This window comes from Musa acuminata, chromosome BXJ1-2 (genome assembly GCF_036884655.1).
Source record: "Musa acuminata AAA Group cultivar baxijiao chromosome BXJ1-2, Cavendish_Baxijiao_AAA, whole genome shotgun sequence".
NCBI classification, from domain to species: Eukaryota; Viridiplantae; Streptophyta; class Magnoliopsida; order Zingiberales; family Musaceae; genus Musa; species Musa acuminata.
In genome coordinates, this window is record NC_088328.1 from 27,237,270 (window position 1) to 27,258,966 (window position 21,697).

Here is a 21,697-nt window from a genome sequence, read left to right on the forward strand (position 1 = left end):
TCTCCATCTTCTTCTTCGGGTCATTGACGGTAGTTTTCTTTTTTCCCCCAAATGCCATCTGCCACTGGAGCGTACTACTGTCAACCACTACTCACTCAGCCACTGATTAGCGCAAAAATAATAAAAAGGAAGAAAGAGAGCACAATAAAGAACGGTGTTAGCTTACCGGTGGTGGAAGTCCGAGTGCCGAGGATCCCATTCCCATCCAAAAATCTGATAGCTATCTGTGGCCGAGGAGGGATGTCGCTGTAGCTGGAGGAGGATGGGCGGCTGCTTCAGTTCTGGTGCCTACAGGCAAGAGTCTTTCTCCAAGGCGAAGGTGGCAGGCTCCACCACCGCTCCTCGCTGCCCAGCGGGGGCGAGAGATCCACCGCTGGCGGAGCCCGATGTGGAGGAGACGGTGAAAGAGGTCCTCTCCGAGACGCCAAGACCGCCGCCACCAACCACGAGATCAGTGGCAGATCAGGCGGCTAGGCCGAAGGAGGTCGAGATCATCGACAAGGCTCCCCTCCTAGTCGACAGCACCAATGGCTGCGACACCAGATCCGAGGACGCCTCCGAAGCCTGGAGCGTCAGCGCGAAGAGCGAGACCCATTCGGCCTCCACCGCCCCGGCGGGGAAGCCACGAAGAGATGCGGCGGAGGCCAGAAGGGGAGCAGCGAGGGAGGAACGCTCGCCGGCCAAGTACCAGAGGAAGCGCTCAGACTCCGGTGAGTTGGCCTGCAGGAGGGATCGGAGCGTGGCGGCCGGGAGATCCTCCCCATCGCCGACGCCGAAAGGATCCGACCACGCGGCCGCCGGAAGGACGGTGGAGAGATCGGGCAAGCGGTCGGTGTCCCCGGAAGCGAATCGAGCGGCGCAGGAGCTGCGGCAGAACGCGGGACGACGCAGAGCGTCGGCAGCAGCGGCAGCCAGGGCAAGCGGACCGAGGGAGCAGATGCCGGCGGATGAGGGAGGAAGGAGATTGTGCATGCAGGATGTGGGGACGGTGGACGGCGGCGTGGCCGGATCCGAAGCGGAGGCGAAGGACTCGCTGGAGAACCCCCTCGTCTCCCTAGAGTGTTTCATCTTCCTGTAATGTTATCTTGACCAAGAACGACGAAAAAAATGAGGTTATTTACTATTTGAAATCTAAATGAAATAGGCGCCGGTCTTCTCTGATTTCGTGCTGCTAAGGACCGTCTCGTCTTGGGCGGTGGAACGGGCTAAGGATTTATCTTCATACTTAAAACATTTATATTATTGATATCCCTATAAAAATATTTAGTCTCATTTATAAGGCTCATCGATTTTATTGATAAAAGATATAATATATAACAGCGAATATAGAATTATCGATTTTATTAAGATCATTCCAAACATTATTGATTGTGTCATCTATCGCGATACCTTCATGTCACCAAGCAGGTCCACCAACGATCGCCACACCTCATCACCCTCATCCAACAGTACCTTCGTATGCTCTCCTTATCAGCATATATACATCCTCCTATCCCCATCGACTATCCATGTGCATTGGTACTATGCCTTTGCTAGCTTCCCCTCCTTTTACGTTGCCCCACCCTCAAGCGACCACATCAAAGATCTTTGCAAATTCGTAAGAATTATGCTTGTGCCACCAAGGACACAAAAATGCATCACACACAAACCTGCAGCATTTGTTGCACATCCATGCCATGTCAAGCAAGTGGACCCACGCATCAATTACCATGTCTTGAACTGCAACACGTTCTTTTTCTTGTCGTGTCAACTATAAAACACCATCGGACACTCCTTCAATCCAATGCAAGTGAAGGAGGAGCACCATTGGTCGAAATTGGGAGTCTTAGCGATGAGGATGTAAGACTTGAGAGTAGTGATCCAATTTGTCATAGCTCTCTCTTAATAAGACTTGAGAGAATAGGAGACCATGGGAGTAGCGAGGATCGATAATAGCATGGTTCAGGGTCAATTTGAATAGTGAGAGATGAAAAACTAAGGGATAAAGAGGTTTGATGCTAGGGAGAGATTCACTGAGACTAAATTAGGGTGACAATGAGACGAGCAAAGTTGACGAACTTTCTAAGGAGATAGAAGTATGGCAACTCGAGGTAGTGTTGTCACTGGCAAGATCATGGAATGATCAATTTATCATTCGAAAAATTCGATAATTCTACAAGTGTTTTTATGTGCTAAATCTTTTATTAATAAAATTAATAATATTAAAATAAATGAGGTTTGATGTCACCGAAATGTTAAGAAGATGTTACTACATGGCTTAATATATAATTAGTTTCAGTGGAACTGACTAAGAAAATTAACTCGTTAGTAATGTGATGTATTAATATGTAAAAAGATTAACTTATTAGGATGTTGAGATGTTTACCTATGTTGTTTTTTTATTTATTATATTAAACATATTTCATATTAATAATTAAAGTTAGCTCTTTACGATTGATTCCTTATTAATCGAATATCATCTATAAAACTAGTATCACATATATATATATATCCGATAATATTTCTTTAGTCGATAGGGTATAGTGAATAACGAAATATTCTTTAAACCTATGTTGATATGATTCATTGCTCTTTATTTGTGAAGTTGATCAAAAATATTAAGTAGTTTATAGCTTTTTCAGTTAATATATCTTAATTAAGTTTTTCTTATAAATGTTAAGTAATGGAAATCAAGTTTATGATGATAGACCATCAAAGTTTTTACCGACTAAATTAGTTGATAAATTTATTTATATATCTTAAGTATATTATATGTTAGTTCACTTGAAACTATAGTTAATATTACTATACAAATATCAGTTATACAAGTATTTTCTTTTTTATATAGTCATTTAACTCAAATAAAATATATCACTGAACAACTAACGAGAGCTTTATCAATGGATATCAACAATATTGACTGTATTGCACACACTATACAGACTGTATGAATACATACAGTAGAAGTTTAAGATTTATAAAATATTTGCCATTATAATTTACGAACCAAATTTCTAACGGTGATAAAATATCTGCATAACCGATCCTAAATAATTACAATATTACGTTTTTTTTGTTATTGCAAACTTCTCATATGATAATTCAAATCCATCAGACATGATCTAACTCGAGTATGGGTTGTATAATTTGTCTCATGAGTTTACGAGTCTGATCTAAGTCGAGGGGTTTGGCTGTTTAGTCGGATTCGATTCGAATCAATCATTTTTGGCCCGTCGACTCATGATTTAACTCGATTAACAATATGACAAAATTTCCAAAATAAACCTAAAATTTTATTTTATTTTATAAAATATATATTTTTATTTATTCTCTCGACAATATTACTTTGGACTCTGTCCCGCCCGCGACAACCTTTGCCCTGCCACCACCCTGTTGCCTCTGTCCGTCACACTCGTCCTTGTCCGCAACTACCGCGGGCCGCTAAGGTCCTGTTTTCTCCCCGCCATCTCCGTTTTCGAGAGAGAAAAATAATGGCGTAGGTGTCAGAAGAGGGCAAAAGGTAGAGAGAGAAAAATAAACACTGCACCTGCGCTTCGAATCCCCAAATGCCCGGTGAAAGGATCGACCGGCGTCCGAACGGGTGCCACCACTTAGAGACGGCCGAAAGCATGTCTGCACGCCGGAGTTGATCTTGCGCCATCTCCTCACCTACCGTAGCGGCTGCGGTGGTAAAACGACGCCGGGCACACAGGCGTCTCTCGACCTCGTTCATTATCATCATCGAAATCGCTGACGAGGAGGAGGCGGACCAAGTACAACCCGGTGCCCGTAGTTTCTCGATTCCTTGATCTGGTGTCGATCGAGATGGGGTTTCTGCTGTTGATCCTCCGTGATTTGATTGTCCATGAACTTGGACGAGTGCATAGGATCCATCGAAGCACTAAGGCGGCGACCGCGCGAGAGATCTGTTAAGAAGCTTGTCCGGCCTCCGGCGGCGAGAAGAAATTCTAGGGTTTTATACTTGATCACGAACGAAGATGAGGAAGAGAAGCAAAGGGAAGAGACAACAAGGAAGAGACCTTCTGGTGAGGGAACACTGTGTCGGTAAGCTATTTATTTGCATCAGAAAACAAAGCCTACCATCGATATTACGATGCACGAAGGTGCCCATCGCCCGTTCGATCGAACGATTCGGGTGGTGATGGGCGCCATCTCATTAATGAACGGTCGAGATTTAAGATTTGTTCAATAATATATGTTTCTTCTCAAATGGCTTAATTCCCTGCCTCCCCCCAGTCGATCGCGGTCGCAGCCCCAACAACACAACAGCAGTCGTCCGCCGCCGCCGTCTTGGCGACAAGCATTCCTACCTACTGTTAGGTTAGTTCGGGTTCCCTTCTTCCTTCTATCGGCACCTCCTCCCCCCCCCTCTCTCTCTCTCTCTCTCTCATAACTCCATCTTCCCCTAAGGTTATCTTTTCTCCTCTCTGTCCCCTTCTCTCCTATAGCCTTATCCACCCAGTCTCTGCTTCCCCCCATCAGAGCCGCCGCCACCCTGCCGAGCCTCCACGACCTCCTTCTCTTCCCCCGTGCTTCTTCCACCGTCACCCCCCCTTCTCCGTTCTCAGTCATCCTCTTCCTTCTCTCCCTGTCTCTCTCCTTCTTCCCCCATTAGTAATTGACAGGTATACCGTGGTAGCATCATATTGATACTCGATTGGATAGGTACAATAAGATTAGTTTACTGTAAAGTTTGGAACCGTGCTCTACAATGTGACTAGAAATACTTACCAATCAGGAATAATTTACTAAGTTTTTGATATTTTTACAAAATAAAATATCTATTAGTTTTATTCTCTTTGGTCCAATTGATTGACTTACCATCTCTACCAAGGACACAAAGTGTAGTCTAGGTGATATAGGTTCATCAAACAATGTGTTTAGTAGTTGATTAAATTGGTACTTAGAGGTGCTTAATCCTACCCAGAATTGCGTTGGGTGAGGCTAGATAAGCCCCAAAGGAGAATGCTTGAGCTTTATTTTTTAAAGCTAATTGAGGACTTGTAGGCCTTACTGATTACTGAGGTCCAGGACTGGCTCTATCGCATTGCATTTGCACCTAATAGTAAGATTCGTTTCATAGATCATTTCTTTGCAGTTTTTGTTGCAGGAAAAGAGAGGAGATGACAGCAGAAGAGGGGGACAAGTCATTTCTTGAGCGTATGCTTTCCCATCTACGCTCCACCAGCAAGTATGGGATGGTCTTTTTCTATTATTTTTACATGTTCAATTTGATGCTCTCCTGGAGTAAAAAAAAAAGGAAAACAGGGAAACAATCTTATTGATGTATATGGTGGATGAGTTTCTGTTAACCTCTATTCCTTTTTTGTTAAGGTTTTGCATAATTAGACATCCATAGGCACTTCAAATTTTCTTCTTTGCTTCGCTCTCTCTGCGAATGATTTTGCTGCACAAATTTGTTACATTATGTTTTTTTTTGTTCAACATGCATCATAATTTGTTTACTCATTGTATTCCTTTATAAAGTTATATGTCGTGTAATCCACATACCACACCACAAAATTAAGGAGATCATCCATGAATTAACTAGAAGTCTCTGATGACCCTTTTTTATTGTTATTTGGGTTTCTTCTCGTAAGCTGCAAAATTTACAAAAAAAAAAAAAGAAAAAGAAATCAGCACTACATTCATATAGTGTTGATTTTGTGCAAGTATCATACATGGCATGGCACAAAAAGGAGGAGCTTCATATTGAATGCTATGTCACATTCTTTTAAATGTTCTATTAACATCGTTTTACAGACTGGTCACAGTTTTAGACCTTCTATTTACTAGTTTAACTAGGAAAACATGTAAGTTTGAGCTCAGTCGTCTTGTTTTACATTACCAATTCATCGACAAGCTTCTGTACATGTAATGTTTTGAGATTTGGAACCTGGAACAACCTAATGTTGAGATCAAATTAGGTGTGTTTGAATATATTTTATCATAGTGATTATATATATTAGTAGTTGAACTATACTTTAGAAGAAAGCATATGCTGAATAAAGACAAAAAACAACATAAGAATAAATAGAAGAATAGAATCAAAGTTGATAGCATGGCAGACAGGAGCGGCAAAGTCTCATAGTGTAAAGATTTGTATCCTCTTATAAGTAGCTTTCTTACCCAAGCGACATGGTCTTTAGGTAGAACTCATATTGTAGGACTTTCACTAATATTACAGCTCCTAAAAATCCCACGTGAACTATTTTAACACCTGCAACATCCAATTTAGAAACAAATAGATCTAGTTCAAATTGAATCTTAATCACTCCCACAAACCTATATGAAACAATATGACTTGTATGCATCAATTCTGCTCAAAACAAGGCTTTCAAGTTAATCTTAAGGCTCCCTTATCTATGGTAAAAAAAATTCCAGAGAGTTGAGAAGCCACTCCAAATGTTCATGTGATAAATTCTATAGCTAACTTGAGTCATAGCTAAATCTGATAAGTTCAATGTAAACCTAATCTATTTAGGCTGCAGTATAACTTGTCATATTTATCGATCAACTGGTCCAAACATAAACTTGTACATATGCTTCACGTGGGGGAACATGTTTTCAACGAACACGAGCCAGTACTAAAGTCAATCTTCTTTTAAAAGGCATCAAAAAAGAATTTTATTTTTGTTGCTGGTAAATAGCAGGTGTCACTTCCCTTAAGCAACATTAAATAGTAATACAATACATAGATGAGTGTGCTTAATAACATGTTATCATACAATGAAGAAGGTACACAATGTAGATTATACCTCCTAAATGTTCTCTGCAATATATAAATTTACTTCTCTTGCATTCAAGACCTATATTTTAGTGAGTAGTTATGTATTTTGCTTGGATTTGGCTCTAAAACCCATTATTTGTGTTTCCAAACTACTGGTATTTCTTCTTTATGCTTGTCATGTCGATTTGAATTAGGGGAACCCTGGTGCACTCTTTCTTTGTTCTGTTAGATTGAATGGCTTAGCCACAAATCAAGTAGGCTGTAACGACTACTCGGTTGGCATCTTATCTCTATTTTTCATGAGCTAATTACAGTTAGAAACTTTTGCCACTGTTGAGTGATCTGCTAATGATAAGTTCAATGTTCAAAGTGACTTTGATGCATCAGCCTCAGATGTCCTGGTTTGGTTGCTTTTGGACTTGCTCAAGATTTCAGTTCAGGATGCCTCATTTTTCTTTGTACTTTCGAGATGCTGTAATTCATTTAACATAGCTTGTTCTTGCTTACCGCTTGTTGCGTTCATTATCATTTTGGGTGAAACTTTCTCACTTTCATAGTTCTTCATTTAGTTGTTCTGTGAACTTGAATTTCTTTGCTGCAACAAAATGAATCATGTGATACAACAATACCAGGAACCCACCATGAAACTGTATCATGTGATATAATTGGTAAACTAATCTGATTTCTAATTGAAGGATTGAAGTTTTCTAATGCATAATAAAAGTGTTTTTGGAGAAAACATTTTGGGCTCTGTCCAACATGACATTTTCTTTTGGTATTTTGGTATTTTGATTTTATATTTTGTATTATTTTCAATTTCAGGTATTACACTGGATATCCAAAAGATCTTGGACCTTCACGTATTGTTCACTTCACCTCCGAGCGTCATTTTGTTCAGCTACTACATGAAGGCAGTCCTGTAGTTGTTGCATTTACTATTAGGTGTTGCTAATTATTTTCTTTTACCAATTGATTTTCATTGGCTTCTATTGGTAACGCTCTATTGAAAAATAAATGTCTCACTGTTTGCATGTCCAAAACCATTTTTTCTTGTGTACTCAAATCCAATGCATAGTTTGGTGCACAATTTATTTCTTTATTATCACTTGTCCGTAGGATGATCCATAAGTAGAAATCTGTAGCAAATGCTTATTTTCTCTCCTAGTTTCGCACTAGTGTTTGTTATTAACATAATGATCCTTAGTATATCTATAGATTGGATTGAAGAAGTAGTTTAACACATTTGGTAAATTTCTTGGAGATTAATTTGAATACATGCATAGCCTGTGTTAGTGTACCACTGAACATATTTAAGTAGCTTGGCGTATAATTGTAGGTGTCCTTACACAAAGCATCTTGATAAAGTGTTGGAGGAAGCTGCTGCTGAGTTTTACCCTCACTTCAAATTCGTGCGTGTATGCCTATTTCACCTTGTGCCATTGCTTTATATGTTTAGTTAGCATCCTTGTTCAGGAGTTTCCATGTACTTGTATATTTTGTTGATTTTTTTTTTTTGCTGAGTAAACAGCTTGAGCACATTTCATTGTCATTAATCACATGAGTTACCTAATATCTTGGTTGTTATTTAGAAATATCTCATTAATCATGGTATGCATGCTTCTTGGCAATAATCATCCTATGCCTTCTGCATAATTAACTTTCTGCATTTCTAGTTGTATCATGTTGATGCAACCCAGGGACCTGCAAGATGGTCATGGGGACTTATTTACTTAATTTTCAATGGATTTATCCATGTTGTCATTTTTTAATGAATTTATATATTGAGAAGTAGATTAGAGGTTACAATTGTTATATTTGGGCTGTCGCCATACCTCGGTTTAATTTTCTTCTGTTCTCTTTACCACCTCGCTTTGTTCTTCTTCTTTCCCTACTTCCTCTATTTTCTTTCTTTCAATACTAAACTCATCGGCTAAGACTAAATCAGCATCTGTATGACAGAATTTTGCTTCATATGAACTTTGGTTATTTATCTGTTTGGCAGTTTATTATTGTCCAAGATATCTGGATGTTGGGTTTCACCTTTGTGAACCCATCCTTGTTGTGATTCATGCCTTATGCAACAAAGTTGAACCTTAAAATTAAAACTTTCTGGTGCTGGTTTTGGTGCTTGCTTCAACCATGGGAAGTTTTGTGTATAATGCTTCCATTTTCACAGTATATATGTATACTGTTTTTGGTTTTTAAGCATACTCATGCATGAATGTATCTGTAGATACACATACATCTAATAAATTTTATGCATGCATGGATACATATTCTTTTCTGGTTCTATAAGTCAAAATTTATCTTGCTACTTAATAATTGATTGTAATAAGCAAGACCATTGTGCAAAGTCAATAGAAGAGGGCAAAATATTCATTATGATAGGTTCTAGCATGGAAGAAGCTGGGCAATATTTCCTGTTGATCTACTGAATGCAAGAATCCAGTCCCTTGAGCATTGGCAAATCTATATATTCTCTGGGGGACCAATGCCTCTCCAATGCTCTTGAAACCCTTGAACAATCGCCTTTCGTTTCTTTTTTCTGCTCTTTTTCCTCTACCTCTCCTGTTCAAACTTTCTCCTTTCAGGGTAACTAATTTCAGTAAGCGTCACACTCCTCAGAAATTGTGTTTCCTTTTCAAGTACTTTTTAGAACTTTAATTCCATACAATTTCTTTAAAATCTCATTATCTTAGTTTTGGAATAGGACTTGTATTAGTTCATATAAGCATAGACATGAAAAAGAAATATCACATGTTAGACAATGCTGTACCAAATAAAGTTGGTAAAATAACCTTATTAGATCTTCACTTCTGCAAATTCAGCTTATTGTGGTTTTGAAACGGTAATCAAAATTCTTTTTGATTAGTGGTCTATTGGAACGTATTAATGGTTGTCATTATTGGTATCTAGTGTGATTGTCGAGTTCTGTACCAATATTGATGAACTTTTAGAATTATTATCATTTTGTCATTCATTATGTCAAATTAGTAATATCTATATATTGTTTCTTACTGTGGTTTATACAGGTGGAATGCCCAAAATATCCAGCATTTTGCTTAACGAGACAAAGGAATGAGTATCCATTCATTGAAATATTTTACAGTCCAGAACAAGTAATCTTTTCACCTTTTTCTTTCTTCTTTAGTGTATGTTCTAATCCAATCCGCTTGACCTGTAATAACACACTAACAATTTGTAAAGGAATCTGGCACTTTGATCGTGCTTACAGTTATGGGATGAATATCTTAGTGATGTAAACTATTAGTTCACGGATGTGGATTACCATAAATGTGATATTTTGTTGTTTTATGTTGTCTTTTTCACTAATCTCTTATTATGATTTCCTAGGCAACTGGCCAGGGAAAAGTGGTAGATCCTAACATCACAAAGTATTCAGTGAAAGTCTTGCCAGTAAGTCTCTAATTTTGTGTTAAAAGTTTTGTATGTCATCATTTACTTATTCATTTAAAGCTTAATGTTTATCTTAGACTCTTACTCTGTACCAAACCATATACCGACACATGACCATTGTGATATATTTTTTTCCCTCCGATGTGGTTTTATTTATCATGAATCCTAATTTGAGATGCCTCCTGTTTTAAATTCTTGATCACTTTTAAGTTGTGATCTTGTTAGTGTAATTAATGTAGTTCTTACCCTCAAATGTTGCTTCTGAAAGTTCTCATCAAGGTTTTGGCGCCGTCGCTTACCACCTGGTAGACCCGGTATGCACCAGCCTGAGCCAGGTCTGGGTTTGCTGGTGTACTACACCTCAGGTCTTAGTGGTAAATGCTCTTTTTACTATCCTTTTTGGCATTGTGCCAACCAGTACCAATACATACTGATCTATAGGTTCCAGCCTGAGCTGATTCTGGTATGGGTACTGTTACTGGTATTCTAAGCCATGTTTTCATCGCCATTAGATCGACTTTGTAAATTATGAAATTTGGCTTTAAGATCTACGAAGGAACCCCAAAAGCGAAGATGCTCTCTGAATCCCTACCAAAAACTGAACTCCTATTAGCTTCCTCACTGGTGTAAAATGGCACTGTGTGATTGATCAACATCTCAGAGGAAGATAGTCTCTTCTCCTTCATGGATGGATAGATTTCCTTGACAATTCTACTAGGCTTGCAGTTCTAGTAGCACCACCATTTTTGGTACTCATTCCAAAGGCTGAACTTTTGGTTAAAATTGAGCATATTATATGTCTAGAATAATGCTTCTTAATTGTGAAACTAGTGTTGGACGTATCTCGATCCTTCAAAGGTTTCGTTTTTTTTCATTTAGGAAGAGCCACAGGTTGATTCTATCAACTTTCCTGTTGTAGTTCAAAAGCTTAAATTGTTTCGGACTTACAAGATGTGCTGTAAGGATTCTGGTGCCATGTAAGCTGGCATTTGACCTTGTTACAGAACACAGGTTGCATCTTCCCATTTTTCTTTCTTGAGAATTTATAGGAGAATTGCATGTTGATTCTGTCGCAGTCAGAAGGTCAAATTATTCAATTTTACAGTAAACATATAAAATGGTTTTTTTTCACCTTTACAGTAAACATATAGATGGTTTCTGGTTTTTATATTGCAGTTGGATATGCTAGAAACAAAGACTAAATTTGGCATTATTTAAGAGGCACTTTCGTTTGAAAGGCCCACATAGGTTGAAAGTTTACGAAGGGTCATCCTGCTATTTTGAAGCTTTCTTTGCTCTAGTATCTTTTTGTTGGTGGGTCATGTTTGAACCTGCCCATAATAGTTAGGTCTTCATCTCTAAGCCGAAAAGTCAGATCTAAGCATCAGGTGAGCATTTGGTCCTGTTTGCTTCATCTATTTGTACAGAAATGCCTTGGGAAAAATGAGTACGGCAAAGTTCATTGTGTATTACTGATCATGTTTTACTAGGATAAACCATATCGGATCATCCAATCACTTAATTTTCTCTTTATCCGTGCAGTTTAACTACGACGTAAGTGTGTATGGGTTTCGAGAATTTTTCAAGCGACATGGAATGAATTTACCAGAAACCAAGTAAAGCTGCCACAGCCATTGCACCGTCATATATGTTTGATGGATTCCGAAACCTGCATGTGTAGCTCCATGGGAATTTTGATCATAAGCCCTTTGCCTGTGACGAAGCTTAATGGCCGAAGATGCTACATGCCTGGAAGTATCATTTTCTTAATCTTCATCAATGACCTTAAATTAACATGTTCTTGCCTTTGGGTTTTTACCACGGTGCATAATCACATAAGTTTCTTTTACTTTATATATTGCAGATAATTCCCTTTTGTGATAGCAGCTATTGGGATTAGCTTGACTACTAATTTCCTCTCTCTTTGAATTGATCTTGTGCATTGGGTGAGTTTTAACTGGACTGAAGTGAACGAGATGACTCCTTGTCTCGACCACATGTCCAACCGAATGCAGGTCGCCCCGCTTCTGAGTTCTTATATCGTATGTCCTTGCTGTTCTTTTTTTATTAGTGAAATGTTCGACAATTCAATAATGCAGTCTCTATCAAGGATTTTAATGTTGGATACCATCCCATGGTGAACAAGATAGATACGGTCCAGTCCATTAGTCACTGTACGGTCAAAGATACAGTTGACATATCTGTAATTTTTCTCTCTTCAAACTTGGTTAGACAACAAATAATTACATATCTTAGTCTATATACTTCAAAAAAATTATATTTGACATTTCGTTACGAAAGTAAAATATTTAACATTTTTATAGTTATAAAAGTGAAATATTTAAGTTTATTTATCTTAATGTCGTTAGTTTTATTAATAAAAAAATATATAAAATAATTTTAACGTTTCAGTTAGTGGTGATGAATAACATTGTCGTTGGGGATCACGGGATGATTTTTGTGGATAAGTAGAATGATGACGAAAGGTGAGAGTCGCTTGGCATCTACATCATTGTCAATGCATATGCAAAGCGATTTTCACTTCTCATTGCCGTTCTCTTCATCTATAATAATCATTTGCGATGTCCAACGAAATCATCGTTCGTTATCACCAATTAAAACGTTAAAATTATTTTTTTATCTTTTGAATTTATGTTTTCATTTATAAAATCAATGACGTTGGGATAAATGAACTTAGATGTTTCACTAATATAATTTTTTAAAATATAAAAATTAAAATATTAAAAATAATTAACTACAGGGGTAATATATTAATTAGTCTCCTTCAAGTTAAAATGTTATACATCATTTTCATCCTTATTGTTTTGTAACATATAACAAAAATGCATTCACTTTATCCATATGCTTGCTCATTCACTATACCAGGATGAAGAGTGATGAGAAATAAATAAAACACTCTCAAGTGAAAGGACAATAAGCGAAAAAATAGTTAGTCAACATGTTCTAGCCATCACAAGATCTAAAAGATTTCTTGCTAGAAGCATTAGCTGATATTTGTTTCTCACATGTAAGAAGCAATGGAGTAGTATTCCGGCAACTCGGAACAAGAAAAAAATACAGAGGAGATTAAATATACAACAAAGCATGAGTTTGCTAAAAGATCACAGAAGGGTGCGCTACACAATTCAAAACCAATCTACAGTGTGAATCTCATGTTTCATCCCTTCTGTAGGGCTGCTAACTAATTTATTATGTAAAGACTGCTACCAAGAGGCAATTCTCATTTGCTATCATTTACACCCACGACATGTCAGGTCCTTTGCCCATGTAGCAGCAGATGAATTATTGTATAATGCATCTGGTCTTTGTCAATTTTGTCAATTTGGAACTATTGCCGACTGCCAAGAAAAACACAAAAAAAAAAGCGCAGCATTAGAGAAACAAATGTAAACCGATCATGCTATAGCCACACATGCTCACGCATCCTCGGAAGCCAGCCAGCCATTACTAAGGTAAATAAGTTGAACGAACCAGGTAAGCAAATAGTAAGTTATGCAGTACCGTATTAAGAAGCCTCATGACAGCAGCACGTGTGAACTTCCTGGCAAAGAGAAAGCATGTGGATGGCTGCCCCTTGCTTCTGCACCATTCCCTCCTGTATTCGGTCTCATAATACACATTGTCTATGCCCTGCATTTGAAAGGCAGATTTGAGATTTCAGGGATTCATAAGACATGTCAATAAACAAACTGTTAGGACTTGTAACAACATCCACTAGCTTAGTTTAATGACATACCAGCTGACTTCAGGAAAATATTTCTCTAGTTAGGTTCAACAGATTTTACTCCATGTAGAATCGTACAGTTTCTATGCTGTTTATTTTCCAATGAGTTTATGGCCAAACTCCATATGCCATATAAGATCACTGTGCTCGCATATACAAGACATGCTTCAGAGTATTTGACGAGTTACGTGTTCTTCTAGGAGATAGGACTCGAGGTTTGATAATTTTTATCACATAAACATCTCCGATAGCTTTCCTCCTTCCAAGTAAATCTTGGACTACCCATTTTTTTATTGCAGAACACATTTTTTCGACAGATTAACCCTTCTAAAAGGAAATTATGCAACTAATACCTTCCATTCTTGCCATCACATGCTTGCCTCACTCCATGACTAGGCAACATTACTGGTCTATCAAGGTTGTTTATATAATTAGAATATGAACAAATAACCCAGTCTCTAATGATCCAGATTAAAGCCACCTGTCCACCGCTGGTAGAAAGTGATATCATTCCAGTTGATATGGAGGCATTACAGTCAGAAACAACCTCAATCTGAGATGTACAAGGCCAATTAGATTTGTTTAATTTCCAATTAGATTCAAAGAAAAATATTATATATATAGTTCAATAAACACCACTTATTTAGTCTACTTGTATCCATCTACTCTCCTAATGAATCCAAAAAATTCTTATTCATCTAGAGACTAGATATGTCATTTTAGCCTCTCCTCTTGGAAACTTCACAAGTCTTGGGTCCTTACAACAACTACAATAACAAGAAAACATTTAGTCCCAAATAGTTGTTTTGGGGTTGGTTACATGGGATCCTTTGTTATCATTAAGCTCTATAAGAAGCAATAGTTAAGAGTATTTAAATTTTTTGTTTATAGTTTCTAGTAAGAATTTTTTCAATCTTAGGCCCTTATACATAAAAAACATGATATAATATATGCAACTAGATATTACTACCTATGGTCGCTCTTCAAGCAATCTAGTCTTTGCTTTGGTACTAACTGCCTATATGAACAAACACAAGAGTGACAATCAATGAAAATCTAAAAGTGGCTAGTATAGCACATACCTTTATATTTTGGATAAGAGTAGGTGTAGCATCCGAAAGCTTGTATGTGACTGGATGCCATCCTCGCCTTTCACGATCTTTGGATGAAGAAAGATCCCATAATGTATGTGTCAATGTTCTCCGTGTAATTTCTCCTTCAAGGCCCTTATGCTGGATAAAGAAATGGGAGGACTTTTAACAGGTTTAAAGTTATTGAACAAAATAAGCTCAGATTGAAATGGAATATTAACATGTGACCCAAAGACCTCAGAGCATAGGAGGAACAGCAAGGACTATCAAGTAGTATAAGACATCATTTAGGTAGAATTGTGTTAATTTCTTTGCTTAACATTTTGTAGTCGAAAGAAAAGAAATTATACTAGACAACTCTGTCAACAAAATTAAGAACTAATGTTTTCCAACCACGTAAGCCAAACTGCAAATGAGACAGCTTATTTTACTGAAAAGGAGAAGTATACTTGTTATGGATTTATACTCAGTATCATCTTAGTTGACATAAAACGAGAGCACTTATACCTAGATATGTTTTTCTTTGTAAATCTTGGCAAACATTTCTTTACGAGGATAAAGGACATGTACACACTGAAGACAAAATGATATTTTACCTATTAGCGAGAAGTAAAGAGCAACCATTGAATGGTACCAATGTCCAAACAATTTTTTCAAGAATTTTTGCTTCACATGTACCTTACTCTTTTAGAGACCATAACGGCATAACAACTCTGAATTTCAAGAAACCATGTGCACAAGGGACTTACTGCAATCAATGTCTGAACATAATGTTCATCTGGTATACAGTTGTGCTCCTTGGAACCATCTGTAGGCTGCATAAGTTAACGACTGTAAATAGCCACTTCAAACAAACCCATGTCAAATTATTAGAGACAGAACCTTAAAAGTTAGCTTGGGTTGGACAAACAACTTCACTATATCTTGACAGCTAATTCATACTGCTTCAGATTCAAACTTATAACTACGCAAAAATTTTATAGAGAACTTGGAAGCTGAAAGTGCAGCACAATAACAAGTTGCCTCTTAATTTGACAATATCAAATTCTTGAATTGATATTGTAAAAGGTCATTCAATATGAATGTGAACACTTCTTGGCATATTTGGTTGCACAACCATTTCTAACAGTTAAGTTGGCACAGTGTCAATCTAGTTCCTCCAATGTGCTGCTTCCAATAGGATATTTTAATATTATAGGTTTTTCTTCCAACTTACAGTTAGTTGTAAGAAGTAATATTAAACTTATCAAGCATGATCTAACCAATTTGTTGAATAGACATGCTGAAGATAACTATTTAACATTCTTTAACATCAACAAACAGCAACCACCGACAGCTATGATCGCAATAGTCCTTGTCAAAGCAGGGTAACAACTTTGTTTAACATGTTCTTGTGTTGCCAGAAACTACCATTTTTCACCTGGCCCCTCATTGTGGAGCATATTAACTAATTTTGGACAGTTGACAGTAGCATTAATCTCAAAAGTTGATGTCACTGTTCACATAAAATGAAAAGAACTTTTTTTTGTCAAGATCATCACTTCAATGGAACAACTGTATGACATACATTTCTTATCAACTTGATATGCATCCATCATTCATAATGCTTGGTCTGATATTTCTGAGTCATGTGGTCTCCAGTTAAGAGACTCAAGAGCCATTTCGTTCGAGTACCAAGAACCAAATAAATGGTTTGCAATAAACTACAAGAGTCACTACTTGTACCATTTCTGTTTTGTTTAAGGTAAACAATAAAAATAAAATGATTAGATTTTCATTAACAAATAACAAAGTTAGGATAGGTCAGCAACTTATTATGGAATAGGCACTTATAGTCTAACCAAACTGCCCTATGGTGTAATGCACCAATAAAATTAAAAGGACATGTCAAATGGGTAAAAATAACTTACAAGAGGATGATCTCTCCAAAACTCAGGTAGTGACCTCCTCTGGGAACATTTACAACAAAAATATTCAGAAAAAAGATAAATGTCCATATTTAATACAATGCAACAATTAGTAAAATCTCGAAGCGAAAAAAAAAAACAGCTGATAGAATGAATCTTTAAAGCACATTAGCACAAAAAAAACATCATCACAGACAGTAGAATTTAGTCCTGACTACTTGGTTGGCATTTATATGAAAATTTTCTTCACCAACATTTATACTAAGACATAATACTAGTTGACATTTAAAGAAAATAAATACCTCGACTCCTGAATATTAAATTTCATCTATCTATCCATGTGCTAAGGGTATTTTAAATAGCAAATATATGGTCAACCGCTGGAATAGAAATATGTGAATAAAATATCATTGCCAATTTGGGTAACACAATTATTTTAGCATGAGTAGAAAGTGAAAAGATCCAACCTCTATTCCTATAAACACTGGATATGACTGGTCTAAGTCTGGAAATAATATCAGAGGCCGTCCAAGATACAATTCATAAAAACCATTATGTAAAATTAGTAGAATTGGCTTGGATGTTAGTTCGTTGAGACTTGGTCAATAGACTTAAATAGTGAAATTTCAGCATTATTGTCAAGGTCAAATGATCAAGGCATAGTAATTTCACATTGATCTACAAGGCATGAAAAAAAAAAAGCCAAATATGATTTGTATTCCCTCAGTGACACCCTTACTGTAGACTGAAGAACTTCTCTATGTTGAGAAAGCAATCTTACTCTGCAGTGCCTCTCAAACTCTGGGAAGACTGTATCATCATTGACCATCACTGCAGCATGTTTTCTAGTTAACACAACCCACTAAAAATGCCAGAAATATCTCATTTTAGTATAATACCAAAAAAGGAAGCATTTTAGTGGTATATCAAATTCAGGGAGCACAATCTTATACCTGGGATCCTTTCCTCCAATTATACACTGGAATAACTGGGTTCATTTTTGGATTGTAACGACCCTGCTTTGTGTCTGCAAAACTGCTTCCAGCATTAAATGGTCAGATGTTATTTTTAGAATTTAGTGGCCATAACGCAGATATCCAGTGCTTCGTTTCGCAATTTATAATTGCAAAGATGGTGTATTTATTTCACGTTTGTGTATGCTTTTGTGGAAGGAGTGAACCTATCACTTTCTTTGAAGCGCCGGCACAGCTCTTGGCTTTGGTAGGTAATGATGTTAAGATGTTGAATGTGCCATCTGCCTAAACCGAAGAACACGCTAGTGAAGTTATACAAAGTCTTTTATCATCAATTAAACTGCTCTTAGTGTGTTGAGTTTACTCGTATGTGCTTCAATTTGGAATAAGTGGGATGAAAGAGATAGCAGGTTTTTTCTACCTTAAATTTCTACAGTACATTTTGTAATTAGGGAACTTTTGAATTGCTGAAGAAAAATAGGGATTAATATTCATGCAAAGCTGAGAATGCAGAACAATGAAGAAATACAAGAAATATATTATAACTTGCCCATGACAAGCAGGACCAGTGAAACGTACCTGTCTATAAAGCTAGTTGACGTAGACATTATATAGTGGTATGTGTAACTGAAGTTATATAATGGAATGCAGCTGCAATGCATAAAGAGAGACATCTACAGTTAGCTGCACCAATACATGCAGAGGTCAAGAAACTACTTTGTTAATAATGGAAGATGAGAAAAGCTAACAAGCCATCCACTAATAGTACCAAGTTGAAAAATATCTTATTTTAAAAGTGTTGATCACTTTTAGACAACATTATATGCACAAATGTTTACCAAATCTAAAGGTAGGAAATGATAAGTACTGGCTTATTAGAGTTTGAAATGCACTATTCCATTAAACCTAAAGGCATGGGACCCTTGTTAAGAACAACAACATGAGCTATGAAGTTGCACGTCACTTGAACAGTTACATTTTCCCTTCACCATAAATGAATTGTTAAGATACACCCCATTAGATGCCACATTAGATCTTTGATGTGACGCAAGGATACAGATATAAAGACCATGAGGAAAACACGTGGGTAGTAAGATCTTGAAGAAGTATAATATACAGCACAGATAAAATCATACAAGCCTAGAATATTTTTTTAATATTAATGCCCTTACAGCAGAGTTTAACATTTATTTGGATTATTGGAAAATATTAGCCACAGGTTAAGGTAAGGCACAACATGTAACTATTCATCAAGAATGGAGTCATTTGTAACAACAAAACATCCCAACTCCCAAGTACCAAAAATATGCACAAGCTTAAATGAACTTAAGATGGAGATGGAAAGGCACACCCTTGTAATCTCTGACCATAACTCAATGTTCAATATGAATGGAATCATTGTCATAAAATCTAAAGTCAAACAAACTTCTATCCTATTTTGTCAAAAGGTAAACATTCTTAAAACATTAGTAATACAGAAATGAGAAATCCATGATGAAGAAATCAAGCAATATAGTGATATTTGAGAGAGAGTGGGATAAAGTTTCACGATGATTCATACCATGAAGTAATTATGACTCTCTTATGTATTAATCAAGAAACATAGAAGCAAAATGGATTCTTCACTTAAGCTCCCTACATGTGCATAACATGTATTCTAAGTAGAACTTAACTATAACTCCGACTATGTTGATGAACCTAACATCACTAGGTTCTAGTTAAATTCATTACCAGCAAATCATGAATACTGATTGAAGATTGTGGAACAACCAACTAATTGGCATAATGATTGTAGTCCGCACAAACATTCATAAGCATGAAACAAGTACATTTAAAAAAATTAATGCACCTGTCAGAGAGAAAAAGAAACCGGTGATTGGAAGAATCCTTGAGTGCATTTCTAAGCAAAATACGCTCTGCTTCAATCATACTAGCTTCTCCCCATTCTACCTGAAAACAGGGAACACCAATTATTGCAAAATTGAAACCAAAAGAACTTATGCTGCTTTCCAATGTCTATGAGAGACAAATAAAAAAAAAGCCTGAGGAAGACAGCAATGGTTATACAGCTAAACGGTACCCAAAATGACAAGAAACCTGTGTCAAGAAATAAGAAATGCAACTAAACACCACCAACTCATTAAACCAATGTTCTTTATGAGTAATCATAGCTATTCAAGAAAACCAAAATCTTACTACAACATAAAAAAGTATGCTAGTTGTTTGTTGCACAATAGTGCTCACAGATCAAAGTTATTGAAAGGTCAAATTGGCAAAATATTTCTCAGTGGCCAGTATTTTCATCAAGGTCTATTCACATTACAGACAACAGAAGATTATATTCTTCTTCAACTGTATTTGAAGACTGTTGCTAAATTTTAGTGAACAGTGACAATAATGAAGACAAAGTGATCGATATTATCCTTCATCCCTTTTTCCTGTAGCAGTGTTAATCAGGAACAGGAGAGCAGATTTTATAGAAGTCGTTGGTGGTCTTTATCATCTGAAGGGCTGAATAAACAACCATCCAATATATGCAAATTATACTTTCAACAATGAGAAGATAACTCAACTTAGCTGCAATGTTATAAACTCTCTGATCTAGAACATGAGCAAGTTGAAACAAAGTTCGCAATTTCATGTATCAGTAGTGTACTGGTCATGGTTAAGGCCGGTACCATGACGGTCACAAGAGCTAATGATGGTTAATTAGTATAATGCCAACATACAAGCAAAATATCAGATGAACTATTAAACAGTTCCCAGCATCGCCAAGAATGGACTATGCTTCAACTTATAGACCGCATCAGAGGAAAGCATGGTCCAAACTTTAAACACAAGCTCCTGTATAGCACTGATTAACTGCTACGCAACAGCTAATCTTGATGTGCAATTGCATTTTATTTATGATCATTCGCTTGCTAAAGCTTGAAGCCTTTTGAAGAAACATCCAAAATGTCATGGAGAATGACTAATAAGAATCATAAATGACATGACTAGAGGATGGAACATTCTGTATTTTCCAAAGTGGTTATAATAAGATCACCAGTACGATCATTGTAAGCAAATAATAAAAAAAAATCGCAGACAGACATTTCCCATCAATTTGGAAATATGTGGAACACAAACATGTGCACCTACAACTTCAGAATTCAGCCGAAGACATGTCAATTCTTCCAGTTTTTGAATGACTCATGATAGAAGTCCAGTTTCTCCATGGATTTCAAAACATATACATAATTTGAAGTACAAGATGCAGCAGAAAATTAAAATTTTCGCGTAATGAAGGTTGGAATAATATAAACACGATCATCCCTTAGGAATAAGAGAATGATTCATCGACCAGATGTAAGTTCACCAGCAAAGAGAAAGCACTATACCTGAATACTGTTATTGACCTGACGGCCAGAAAAGTAAGCAGATCGCGTGGTCACCTCATTGAGGAGAAACCCAGGCCTCGAGTGAACGAAGATTGAAAATTTACCCTCTTTCTCTCCCTACAATTCATAGGACCGAAGTTGTTGTCGTGTGAACAGAAACAAACATTAGGGGCTGACGAAAAGAAAGATCAGGGACCAAGACCTGGAAAAACGCATCCCAGACGAAGTCCAAGGGAAGCCGATTGCGAGCTATGAAGAGAAAGGCGATCTTGGGCTTCTGGACAACCACGAGAGGCGGAGCTTCCGGCGCACCAAACGTGAAAATTCGGCTGTAGTGGTAGTGGTTAAGTATCAGCAAGAAGCAGGAGGTCAAGAGGAGCACCACCACCAGCGCCTTGATTCTCCATCTGCTGCTGCGTTGCTGCTGCAAAAAGTTCCGCCGCTTCATCTGCT

General features: G+C 37.2%; 3 protein-coding genes across 17 annotated transcripts; 2 read left to right on the forward strand and 1 right to left on the reverse strand.

Moving 5' to 3' along the window:
• The first annotated feature begins 262 nt into the window (after positions 1–262).
• On the forward strand, positions 263–1,078 carry LOC135611979 (uncharacterized). Its single transcript, XM_065107658.1, has one exon. It carries the CDS (start codon positions 263–265, stop codon positions 1,076–1,078), a length of 816 nt encoding a protein of 271 aa, XP_064963730.1.
• A 2,290-nt stretch (positions 1,079–3,368) lies between these two features.
• On the forward strand, positions 3,369–12,076 carry LOC135606568 (uncharacterized). Of its 15 annotated transcripts, none has more exons than XM_065097613.1 (8): positions 3,374–4,044; positions 4,237–4,320; positions 5,099–5,191; positions 7,553–7,672; positions 8,067–8,139; positions 9,763–9,849; positions 10,085–10,147; positions 11,690–12,076. In XM_065097613.1, exons 1-8 carry the CDS (start codon positions 3,845–3,847, stop codon positions 11,765–11,767), a joined length of 798 nt encoding a protein of 265 aa, XP_064953685.1. In that variant the 5' UTR covers positions 3,374–3,844; the 3' UTR covers positions 11,768–12,076. The 15 variants fall into 15 exon arrangements, with proteins under 15 accessions (XP_064953712.1, XP_064953719.1, XP_064953707.1 ...); XM_065097616.1 differs by having other exon boundaries at positions 3,378–4,044; positions 5,111–5,191; positions 8,067–8,145; XM_065097607.1 differs by having other exon boundaries at positions 3,379–4,044; positions 8,067–8,145.
• A 1,047-nt stretch (positions 12,077–13,123) lies between these two features.
• LOC135606642 (glycosyltransferase BC10-like) lies at positions 13,124–21,692 on the reverse strand. Its single transcript, XM_065097700.1, has 11 exons — positions 21,447–21,692; positions 21,245–21,361; positions 19,714–19,814; positions 18,444–18,515; positions 17,844–17,925; positions 17,672–17,752; positions 16,894–16,932; positions 15,733–15,798; positions 14,975–15,124; positions 13,670–13,798; positions 13,124–13,506 (listed from the first exon to the last, which is right to left on the reverse strand). Exons 1-11 carry the CDS (start codon positions 21,690–21,692, stop codon positions 13,486–13,488), a joined length of 1,104 nt encoding a protein of 367 aa, XP_064953772.1. The 3' UTR covers positions 13,124–13,485.
• Between the last annotated feature and the right edge of the window lie 5 nt (positions 21,693–21,697).

Excerpts from the sequence above, each read along its gene's own strand:
- LOC135606568 (XM_065097607.1), top strand. The coding sequence starts at position 3,845 with ATGAACTTGGACGAGTGCATAGGATCCATCGAAGCACTAAGGCGGCGA. Across the intron at positions 4,321-5,098 it reads GCATTCCTACCTACTGTTAG|TTTTTGTTGCAGGAAAAGAG; the intron begins GTTAGTTCGGGT and ends ATTTCTTTGCAG. Across the intron at positions 7,673-8,066 it reads GTTGTTGCATTTACTATTAG|GTGTCCTTACACAAAGCATC; the intron begins GTGTTGCTAATT and ends GTATAATTGTAG.
- LOC135611979 (XM_065107658.1), top strand. The coding sequence starts at position 263 with ATGGGCGGCTGCTTCAGTTCTGGTGCCTACAGGCAAGAGTCTTTCTCC.
- LOC135606642 (XM_065097700.1), bottom strand. The coding sequence starts at position 21,692 with ATGAAGCGGCGGAACTTTTTGCAGCAGCAACGCAGCAGCAGATGGAGA. Across the intron at positions 18,516-19,713 it reads TTTCTTTTTCTCTCTGACAG|CTGCATTCCATTATATAACT; the intron begins GTGCATTAATTT and ends TATGCATTGCAG. Across the intron at positions 16,933-17,671 it reads AGTTTGAGAGGCACTGCAGA|AGGAGGTCACTACCTGAGTT; the intron begins GTAAGATTGCTT and ends AAATGTTCCCAG.